We start from the raw sequence: 11,584 nt of genomic DNA on the forward strand, positions 1-11,584 counted from the left end.
GAACGATTACTGCATACAGAGAAGCCTGTTGCATTTAACTAATAAAAACTGTAAACCCTAAGGGGCAGGGAATTTTAATATTAAGGCTCCAACTAAGCCCAGAAGTTTAAATTTCTTGTCCAGCTAGGCCAAGGCCCAACTAAACTGAGATTTACTTACTACACTAAGCAAATCAATAAAAAGCAGCTAACTTCAAGGGAGGAAAAAGGACAATGTCCATATGCTTCTTAGTGTCCATGTTCCAAGTGTGCAAGACTTTTCAGAGAGGCACCCCTTGCTGCTATGCTGGAGACCTAGACCAAGCACCAACTCCATCCACGACAGGGGACACAATCCCCCTTGAGAAGAGGGTGGGAAATCCAGGGTGCAGACATTCAGCTCAGCCCTGGAAGCAAAGCCAGAAGTTGTCTGGCGCTCCTAGTGTGCTGTATAACCTTGATGGTAACAGACCTTCAACTTTTCCTCCAATTGCTCCCACAGCGCTTGACAGATTACTGATTAATTAGGAGAAAACATGAGCGTGCCTCAGCTTTAATACATAGCTTAATGCTTCTTAATGAAAGGAGCTGGAAGGATCCCCAAACCGCCCTGCTGCTGAAGACGTCTGGCCCCTATTACGTTGTATTCCTTCAGCTGGCTCAACCCCACGTTATTTCATCTATTTAAATTGCCCACTGTAGAGGGAGGGAATGTCTGGCATAAGTTCCCACAAAATACCTCTCTGCTGTTTCTTCCAGCTCAGATTAACTCCAGGACCTGAACCCTACTCAAATAACTCCTCCCCAGTGCATACACCTATCCCATGATGCTGAGCTCCTGGCCATACGAAGACCAGAAGAGTCCTGCACGTGGTGCTCTGTTGCCTTCTTTAACATGGAAGCCGAACTCATACAGACGATGCATCCCAGCATGCAATGCTACCTCTGGACAGATGCAGCCTTCTGCTCGAATCGAGACCCAGTGTTGTGCATTGCAGCCTCTAGGCCAGGGGTGGGCAAAATGCGGCCCGGGGGTCAGATGCGGCCTGCCAGGCTATTCTATCCAGCCTGCAAGGCCCTTAAAAAATTTAGAAAATTAATATTCATCTGCCCTGGGCTGCCTGTCATGCGGCCCATGATGGCTTGCCAAAACTTAGTAAGAGGCCTTCTGCCCGAAATAATTGGCTGCCCTTGGACTAGGCACAGCTCAGGTCCAGGAGGAGCACAGCTTACTGGAACCTGCAATCTCCATTGGTAGTATCTTTCTATACAGGATGATGCTGAACAAGAGGAAAGAGGTCAGGGGGCCGGTCTCGAGAGAGGCCTGTGGCCAGGCTTGTTCTACACACCAAAAGTACAGACCAGTTCTGCGGTACCAACCTTTGCATTTGCACGTGTTTGTTCCCTGCTGAAGGGCGGTTCTCGGGAGTCTGCACCTTCTCCAGTGTGGATGGGCGTTTCGGATCAGGTGCTTCCCCACCAGGAGGTTGGTTCTCCTCATTTTTTCTCCCTGGACTGCCCATCCCCAACTTCTGATCCTGGAGACAGGAAAAACATTCAGAGGACCCGTACACTTCCTCTGTGCTGTTCAGCTCTCTCAGTGCCCCTTGAATTTGGCAGCCTCAGGTTTTTAGGTCACAACATTTTTCCGCAGTAAATACTAGGATACAACTTACTGCACAGGCTGAGATGCAAACCCCAGCCAGCCAGGTATCCATATTCTGAGCATAGGAAAGTCACTCCTTTCCCATACAGTGAAGAAGAAACCTCTCTCTTTGGTGGCCTACATGAAATGCATTTTGCCTTGTTCAGAAAGTGTCCATGCAGCAAAGAGCAACACGATGGCCACACCGTAAAATAAGGGAACAATCAAGGCCCCAAAGCACTACAATTATACAGTAGTTTTGCTTTTCACTATGCAATTAATGCTAATTCATTCTCACAACCCCCTGCCAGGTAGAAGGGCTTTTATTATCCCCATGGAGGACCACAGGGAATGAAAAAGTTACACACACACTGCCAAGAACAGAGCCCGTTGTCCTGAGTCTGAGGCCAGGGCAAGGACCATGGGATCTTCCTTCTGGGCATGCGCAGGAGGCTTTTATTCCCAATTCAAAGTCTCCTGAGGGGGGTCTGGCTCTGTCACGGACCTGTGGTGAAGCATGAAGCCAGCACATAACGAAGGGAACTCAAGCCTTACTCTCCCCAACACCAGCTGGAAAACAGAGGTGGTAACACTGCACCCCTCAATGCCACCTCAGTGTGGGGTTGGGAGAATAAATTCAGCACAGCCACAGAACAGGGGAGGAAAGCCTGGGCAGGAAGGCACTAGGAAAGGCAAGTCATACACAAATGAAAGGGAAAAGCAGGGGATACAATAAGAATTTATCCACTTATTTCCTTCTGACCGGCTGATATTACTGCCAGGCTCCGCTCACTCCACAGCACAGGAATCCACTTGTCGCTGAGCCCCTGGCATTGCCTGAGCCCAGTCCAAAGAAGCCTGGTGGGCTTCAGCTCTGGCCTCAATCCATCTCTGGAGGGTGACCAGAGTTACAAGGGACTGCATAAGGGAACCAGTTAATGGAGACTGCCAGCCCCTCTCCAGATTGCCTGCCAGCCCTTAGGGAGCGGGGCATCAATAACAAAACGGGGTAATCTCAAGCATTTTGGAGTCATGGCCCCTTCCTAGGCTTGTAATGCTGTTATGTAGTCCTGGGATTCCCCAGCAGGGAGAGTAGAGTAGCCACGCTTTGGGTCAGACCCTCTTCCACCAAGGAGGTGTGCAAGTGTCCCAGCACAGTCATGTTGCACCCTGCTCGAGTCCCTGGAAAACTGTTAATGCAAGAGGCGGGTGGGGTGGATCCATGCTGCTTCTTGCGACTCTTCCCAGTCCAAGGTAATGGATCTGTTTACAGGAACAGATCTGTTAACGGGTTTTCAGGGACCTGAACAGGGTGGACCAGGATGTGGCCCCTGACCACCTCAGATAGTGGGAAGCCTTTCCCTTCTCTTTTCCCATTCCCTTCCTCTCGTACCTACACCGTGCACCCACCAGGGCCTGCCTGCTGCTGGGTGAGGCTGGCTGGTCTGCAGCACAGTGGGGAATGGACACAACCCAGTCATAAGATCATAGAAAATGAGGGTTGGAAGGGACCTCAAAGCAGGACCAGCCCCAACTAGGTCATCCCAGCCAAGGCTTTGTCTAGCCAGGTCTTAAAAACCTCCAAGGATGGAGACTCCACAACCACTCTAGGTAGCCTGTGCTTTACTACCCTCCTAGTAAGAATTTTTTCCCTAATATCCAACCTAAACTTCCCTTGCTGCAACTTGAGCCCATTGCTCCTTGTTCAGTCATCTGCCACCACCGAGAACAATCCACCTCCATCCTTTCTGGAGCCACCCTGCAGGCAGTTGAAGGCTGCTATTAAATCTCCCCGTCTTCTCTTTTCCAGACTAAATAAGCCCAGATCCCTCAGCCCCTCCTCAGAAGTCATGTCCCCCACAGCCCTTGAACTATTTTCATTGCCCTCCACTGGACTCTCCAGTTTGTCCACATCCTTTCTGTACTGGGGGGCCCAAAACTGCACTTAGTCCTAGTGGGTTGCCAACAGCCTGTGAAGGAGAAGATGTAAGCACCTCCCCAAGGCCAGCTTCCTGCAGAGCAAGCCAGAGAAGGATTAAACTTTCCCCTTTGCTTCTGTGTTGGCTTGGAGAGGAGGAATGAAACAATCAGACATGGAAACAAACTGCTGTTGGAATAAAGGCAGGGAACTCCTCTCAGGCCCAAAAGAAATAGAAGTGCTGGGGTTGCCGGCAATGGATATGGGTGGAGCCATCTTTGTGGAGCAGCATATCATCTCGTGACAAGGTCTTTTGGCTCCTGATGAAATATGAAGCGTGTGCTAATATTATGGGAAAGCATCACACCCAAAAACAGCGGCTCAAGGCTTCTCACAGCTTGCTACCGACGGCAGGCAACAGACCAAATTTAGCACTACCGCAAAGGCATCTCCCAGGAGGAAAGTTTCCACGCAACCCGTCTCCATCACACTGAACAAGTGGATTCTCGAGCAGGGCTGCTGGATGCAGACAGACCCTGTGTTTCTTCCCAGTTTACTAGCATGACCTGTGCTGACCAGCATCACCGGCCCCCCGTAAATCCCAGCCTGTATCACACAGTCACCGAACAAAACGCGGGCTGTGCTGTACTCACAGGGCTGCCATTCTGCACGCTGTTCACCGTGCGTGTGAAGCGGATGACATGGCTGGCCCTGTGCCCCTGTGGCCAGGCAGGCATGGCGGCTGGAGGCGGGTTGGCCTCCCGTAGCGGAGATGGGTGGGTGAAGAGCACGTTGCCTGGAGGTCGAGGACCATCACTGTGCGAGGTCTGGCTCTGGGGCAAAGTCCCCTTGCCCTGGCTCCTGATCCCAGAGGCTTGTGCTCCCACGGGGCTCCCAGCTGAGCGCTTGTCCTCATCCAAAGGGCTCAGTGATACTTTAGCCCCATTAGCTACAAGAACCTGGAAGGCAGAGAGGGAACAGAGTCCTACAAAGTGGCATCAAAGAAGAGCAGGGGAAATCAACTGCGGCCGACCAACCCCAAACCAGGTGTTAGACCCCACATCCCCCCTGCAGCACCCCTAACCTCTACGCACCTACCCCCACTGCTGGGCACCCTACCTTCTGCCTCGCAAGCTGCAACGGGCTGTTGCCTGGCACCATGGGCTGTTCTTTCAGTGCCTGGAGCGACTGTTGCCCCTTTGCAGCTCCAACTTCCTTGAAACTGGGCATTTTCTGTAGCGCTTCCTTGAGTTGCCTGAACTCCTCCATCTGGGTCTGCAGAGAGAAGAATGGCGCAAATAAAAATGCAGGCAACAAGGGGTTAATACATCCCCGCTGGGAACCTGCGGCCCTGCCAGAGCCCTCCCCTCTGCTCTGGGCTGGGGCTTCAAATGGATGCCTGACCACGTCCCAGCACTGCAGCAGGGAGAGGAGTGGGGTAGGGAGAGGGACCCTACCAAGGGAAGCAGACACTGCCCCCTCCCCAAGGAGGGCAGCCCCTGCCCGAGTCAATTCCTTGCCTGTTGCACTGTCACTCATCTCCAACCACTCCTTTCCCTAGGGCCAGCAATTCTGGGGCTCTCCAGGCATTATCCACATTTCACCCCAGAAGCACGTATCGCAGAGCCAGCCCTGGCTGAGCCTCATCCTGCTCCTGCGTTCTGCGAAGCCAGGCCCTCTCCCGCGTGCCCCCTTCTCTAGATCAGGTTGGCTCCATTTTCCAGGGAGCCATTTCTCGGTGGACGTGTTCATCTCACAGGGGCTGACACAATCATTGGCTTAATTTCACTCGACAATTCAATTTGCTTCACCAGGAGAATGAAAATGGATTTCCCCGGACAAACACAACCCCCTCCTCTCTGCTCCAAGCTTATCAGCTCATTTCCTTGCTTTCCGCCTCTCAGAAGCAAAAGGGCTTGAAAAAGCCTTTCCCAGGAAGGGCTGCAGGCTCCTTTCTGGTTTATTTGTAGGGCCATGGGACAGTGGGTGCAGGAAAGAAGGCAGCTTTTCTCATCTGGCTGCTGAGGCATGTAGAAATAGCCCAAGCTGGGCGCTGGGGCAGATGGCTGGGGAGCCTTTGAGCAGAGGCAGCAGCAAAGTCCTTGGGCTTATTGTTTCCTCCTCCCTCCTTGCCATTTTACTTTGTTCTGATCTCCGCACTTCCTTCAGAGCAAACATACAAAAACAGAGAAACTAAAATACAACAAGTGAGCAACGAAAGTAAGGATGGGTGGGGGGAACTGCTCAAGAGACACAAGGCCTCAGCCCCACTGGTAGGAGAAGGGTGACTTTACTACCACAAAACCAGGCAGATTTCATCCTAATACACGTCTCCTGCAGCGTGACCCAGGGAGCTACAGGAAGGGGGCTGCTGTCAAGCAGGGCAACCCCCATCCATGATTCCTGGGTTCAGGTCCAGGTTGGTCTCTGGACCGTTGTACAAATCCCTTCGTTCCTCTGGGCCATTGGACACCTGAGTGAGAGCTCCTCAAGGCTCACACCACTGCCAGCTGGGACAGGCGTGTACAGTGCTCTGGGGGTCCTTAGATAACAAGGGTGCCCCACAGATGCACCTCTTTGCAAATGTCTGCCTGCAGATGGATTGGTGTTGCTATGGGCTTGCGTGGTGTAGATCGGCAGAATGCAAAAGGCTGCTGGGCCGATACAGGGGCAGGGAATCCTGTTGGCCACCTGCTTGCACAACTGAAACCCTGGCCGCAGAAAAGCTTAATTCATTGCCATGCTTGTATTCCTTATGGTGCAGGCTTCATGCAACTGCCAAGGCTGACTAGGAAGCAAGGATTTTGTGTTGCTAAAAATGCTGCAGTTTTAATATTGTTAACATTGTTCAGCTGCAGGAAGAATAACAATCATAGAAAATGAGGGCTGGAAGGGACCTCAGGAGGTCGCATCTAGTCCAACCCCCTGCTCAAAGCGGGACCAGCCCCAACTAGATCATCCCAGCCAAGGCTTTGTTGAGTCAGGCCTTAAAAGCCTCCAAGGATGGAGAGTCCACCACCTCTCTAGGTAACCTGTTTCAGTGCTTCACCACCCTCGCAGTGAGAAAGCATTTCCTAATATGTAAACTAAACTTTCCTAGCTGCAACTTGAGACCATTGCTGCTTGGTCTGTCATACTACTACTACGACTAAATTAGAATAAACCCCTCAAGCTCTTTGCAAATGCTTTATAGTGAGGAAAAACCAGGGGAAGTAGCCCCTCTCTCCCCGGGACCTCCACATTCAAGCATGTGGGGAATGGTCGTGATCTTCTCGCTTGCGTTGCTCTAATATATCCTGCACGGACTTCATGAAAGAGCATTTGAAAGGAGACTAATTCCTGACTGATCCTGAGTTCTGCGCCCACGTGCATGTGCTCTCAGCACTTAGCAAGCCAGACGCGAATCCTTCACGCTCGAAGGTGAGCGGATGACTCAGGGAGGCGGGCAACAGGACAGCTCAGTTGGACAAGACTACCACCAGCCGACAGCTCTGCAAGGGCTTGGATGAGATAAGCTGCCTCAGTCTCAATCTGTCCCAAACAATCCTTAAGACCCAGCTAGTGCTGAGCGACCTGCCCACACACCTCAGCAAGGCAGCTGGGTTCCTGGCAAGTCTCGGAGGCCAGCAATATGAAGAGTCAGACAGTCGAGGTGAGCACCTGTCCAGTGGGAAAAAAATCACTCAACCACCTCCCGTAGTCCCTAACTAGACGTCACTTGAGGCACCGAACAGCCATCTCACGGCAGCTGCTTTGAGACGCAGTAAGCTGGGCTTGAGCTTGCCACTGGAGACAAGCATTTCCTACCCTTGGTGAAAGCCACAATCCCTGGGGTCTCCCAGGCCCTCCCCAAAACAAATGCAGAGCAGAGAAGACCAGGACACAGGAGCGATGAAGACAAAAACCAACCCCAGTCCCCTCCATCCCTTGGAGCTCAAGGCATCCCGCTCAGGGAAGCCAGCAGCTGTCAGCAGCATCCAGCCGCAAGCTCCTCACTGCCCAGCTTCCCCACAGTGGAGGAGAGGGGTTGACAGCAGCCTGTTAATTAGTGAAAGGAAAGGCTAATCCAGGCAGTGACATGACTTTCAAGGAAATATGTTTACAAAGCTGTTGGAGCCTGGCTCGGTGCGGGGGCCTCAGATGGACACTTCAGACATGGATTTCTCCCCCTCCGCTCTCCTCTCTTCCCTTCCCTCTGTAAGTTGCAGCATCCCAGCTGCGGCGGGGTAAGCCAAGTGCCTCGCTGTCTGCTAATGAGGTCCCTCGGCAGAGCCCCAGGGGCTCCCGCCGCGTGCAGGAATGTAGGGGCTGCGTCGGAGCGGGAGTGGGATCGCAAGCGCTGTGCCAGGAAAGCCTCGTGCTTCTCATCCTCTTGACTCTAAAGCCAGCGCTGCTTCCTTCTCTGCCCCCCGGCCTCCAGAATGAACCCCCGCCACAGCACTTTGCTCACAGAACAAGGACATGTTGTTTGTGCAGCTCTTAGGGCCCCTTTCAAGGCCCCTTCTGCACAGCAAGAGGCCACGGGGAGCAGCTTTTTTACATCTCCCTGTGCCCATTTGCATTCCCAAGTGAGTCCCTCTCAAACAGGCAGGACACCTCTGCCCTGCGATTCATTTCTGCAATGTTCTGGCCATGGGCAAACGGTGACCGAGCATCGCTTGGGACAGCAGTGTCCTTGAGGTCTGGGTAGAATGACGCTCTCTGATTACTGCCTGAGGAAGTCTGTCCTTGGAAAGGTTACTTCATGACGCCTTACACGTGCGGAGGCTGCTGCATCTCCCATTTCTGGGCCAGGCCTGATGCTCAAATATGTCTGCTAGTCCCGAAAGCACCTGTACTGCAACAAGACCAGCAGCTTTGTAGCCATCTCACCCCCAGGAGCCCAGAGGCCACCTGTATTTATTATTTTTTGCATTCTGATAGGACTTCCCAAGACCTAATAGGGGTCACTTCACCCCATCTCCTGCTGGGAAAGGCGTTATACCTTTGTTTGACACGCACATGCCCAAAATGCTTCTTGCGCCCAGTGCCAGTGCAGCCCATGCCATCAGAGCAGGGATTCGGATGACAACACCGTGCTGCTCCAGCACATCGCAACAAGCAGAGTCCCAAGCCCTGTGGGTAAGCATCAAGAAGCTAAGCAGAACAGCCAGATCCCTAGGTTCATCGTTTCACAACTGGCCAGCACCTTCTAAAAGTCCTTCTTAACACTAGGGTGTCTAACAGCCATCAAGCCACACCAGAGATTTCATCGGCCCTGCTTAGTGATCGACCTCCTATTCAGTGACAGACCTTAGCCCCATCTCTCTCCCAAACTCAGCAGAAGATCCTGGATCCGCTCCTTCCCAAAGACAAGGACCACTTGGGCCCATGGCTTTGCTTTCAATTGCAACAACAGGATTGTCTTGGGACTTGTTTAGATATAGTGAGGTCCCAGGCTGGCACAATCTTTGATCGCTGTGTTAATTTTGGAGTTTGGCGGGACACTGTTCAATGCTGGACCTGCTGAACGATATAGGGATTGGAGGAGACCAAGCACCAGGCCTTCAGAAAGCCCATCTAGAAGCACAGGCCGCAAAGCTGCTTCCATTCCAGAGGACTCCAGATAGTTTTGAATGGAACATACAAGATCCCACACTCCAAAATAAGGAAAGCAGGGTGCTGGGGTTAAAAAGGCAGGTAGACACCCTCTGGACACTTCTGCTATGGGATGGCTTGCCTCAGAGATGCACATTACCTGAAACTGAGAAAACACATGCTACCAAGACTTTGAGGCTAGAACAAAAAGACAGAAAACCAAGCTGCAGTCGGCCAGAACGAACCCAGGGCTGGTAAGGGATCCTGACTGGGCAGTGAGATCCTCTGGTAACACACAAAGCAGACCCAGTATGGACTGCATCCTTCCTACCTGCCTCCCACCCAGGGGCCTCAGCCCTCACTCAGCTACTTGGCTGGGCGCTGCGGAGAATCGTTTGCAGTGTGAATCTGCAGGGCGGTAACAGCGTTGGGATCCACCATGCCGCGGCTCTGCAGTTGGGAAGCCAACCACGGGCGGCAAGAAAGACCAGCTCGTGGGGAGCTCCCTCATTTCACAACCCTTCTCAGGTCCCGGAGGAGCTGCGGCTGCCTCTGAAAGGGTGGTCGTGCTGCTAGAGAGTCTGTGTGGGCAGCGGTGCCGAGACCATTGTAGTCCGAACAAAAAAGCGCAGCCGAGGAAATGGAACGGAAAATGCCGCCAGGGCCAGTCAGGAACCGTCTGCTCAACAACGTTACAATGAATGATGACTACAATAAGTGCCCATTTTGTGACTGATTTCTATCCAGGCACAGCCAGCTCTTAAGTGCTGGGAACGACAGTGGCTTTCTGCCAGTTAGTAACTAACTAGCTTGGAAGATGCTAGGGGGGCTCAGAGGGGGTCCCCATCCTGGACATTCAAGTCTTCCCCATTCAGAAACCTGCCTGGCTCAAGGCAGAAGCAGGCCCCAGTCTGGGGAGGCGATGGGCGAACTCAACTTGGTGTGCTGACCCCACCATGGGAGATGCTCCAGAGCCCAGGTGGTGCAGGACTGTCCCCTCCGGGGGGTTGTCCCAGCTCGTTCCCATGATGGGGCTCCCATTGCTTGAAGGCAGAGGTGACTCCCCTATGGGCCACACTGAGTTTCCCTGGGGTCGGATCCATCCAGCCTCTCCCCTGTATCATTCCCCCAGCCGTTCCCTCTCCCTCCAGTGTTTGAACAGATCAAGCAAGACCAGTCTCCATCCCTTCCACAGCCCCTTTGCCCACATTACCAAAGAAAGTGACTGACCCCAGTCAGAGTCCGGGGCTTAAACCACTAGCAGTGAAAAAGCCAAAGGAAAACCCCAGGGTTGTACGATTCCAGCTAAGTCAGGCTCCTCGCCTTGCCTCACCCCAACTGGTTGCTCAGCATTGCTGCCAACTAAAGGTCATGGCTGAGCCTGTTTTTGACTACCTCCAGCTGGTTTCTTAAGCACGAGGCCAACGATCTCCCATGCAGCTTTCTCACACTGGCTGATTGGCTCAAAGCAGGGTATAAATGCTGTTTGCCTAAATCCAAGATCCGGCACTGCACTGAAGCCACCTTGCAAGTCCCCCCCCCTCCCCGAGACAGGGTCTCTTTCTAACTCCTCACCCATTACCTGTGCATTCAGGAGCTGAGAATGGACTTCTTGGTGGGCCTTGCGAAGCAGCTTGCTCTCTTCTCTGAGTTTAAAGACTGTATCTGCAAGAGAAGGAGAACTTGGACTGACACGTTTCTTTCAGTAAGCACCGCATCTTCTTTGCTTTCCACTCTTCTCTACAGAGATGCCAGGGCTCACAGAGCATTGGCAATAGCAGGCGGCATGAACCAAGGGCTAGCTTAATGTCCTCTCAACCAGGAGCCACTACCCCCATCAGCTTCTCCCATTAGTCCAAGAAACCTAAATACCAGAGGTTGTCACTGTTCAGTGCTCTTTGCTACTACTGAAAATATGCATCTCAGGATAAGAGTAATTCTCCCCTTATTTGTTATTCTCCCCCTTATTTAATTCTCCCCTGCTTTTCTCCTGCCTCTTAATGGAAGGCAAGGAGAAATACATAGCAAGGAGGTAGCTTGCTGGAAGGAGGTAGCTTCAGGGGCCATCCACAACAGAGGCCTGTTTAGCCTACAGAGTGCAGAGCAAGTGCAGAACAAATTAGACTGCAAAGTTCAACAGCCTGTCTCTAGCTCCGGGAGAGGACCAGCTGCTTTAAAGGAGGCTGCGAGAAAGCAATTACAGGATGCTTTGCTCTGCGGAAAGTTTCTTCACGTCTTTTTAGTGCCAGGGTCACAGGCCTTTCAAACTCTTTGTACCCTTAGTGCATGAATGGCCAGACACACAGCTACATTATGCTCCACTGCACAGAGTACAAGATGGACTCTGGTGCTCCAAGTAAAGAAACAAACTGCATCAAAAGGGCCCCAGCCATATTTTGGGCTCTGCCAAAAGCTTTATTAAAGCACTGCTGGAGCCTGATGCAATGTAGCTTGACCACAGACAGA

The 11,584-nt window shown here is 52.4% G+C and overlaps 1 protein-coding gene across 5 annotated transcripts in view; it reads right to left on the reverse strand.

Moving 5' to 3' along the window:
• The window catches only part of LOC109293764 (Golgi integral membrane protein 4-like), a 93,500-nt gene that overhangs the window by 14,481 nt on the left and 67,435 nt on the right, over positions 1-11,584 (reverse strand). For 3 of the 5 annotated variants that reach the window (XM_019511860.1, XM_019511858.1, XM_019511861.1), the window contains exons 6-9: positions 10,701-10,783; positions 4,661-4,816; positions 4,195-4,500; positions 1,359-1,516 (exon numbers count right to left, since the gene is read on the reverse strand). In XM_019511860.1, the coding sequence (XP_019367405.1) occupies positions 1,359-1,516; positions 4,195-4,500; positions 4,661-4,816; positions 10,701-10,783 (703 nt within the window). The remainder of the gene's footprint in view (positions 1-1,358; positions 1,517-4,194; positions 4,501-4,660; positions 4,817-10,700; positions 10,784-11,584) is intronic. The other 2 variants (XM_019511859.1, XM_019511862.1) reach the window with 2 other exon arrangements.

The sequence above is a fragment of the Gavialis gangeticus genome, unplaced genomic scaffold (assembly GCF_001723915.1).
Source record: "Gavialis gangeticus isolate Ggan-Ray unplaced genomic scaffold, GavGan_comp1, whole genome shotgun sequence".
Classification (NCBI taxonomy): domain Eukaryota; kingdom Metazoa; phylum Chordata; order Crocodylia; family Gavialidae; genus Gavialis; species Gavialis gangeticus.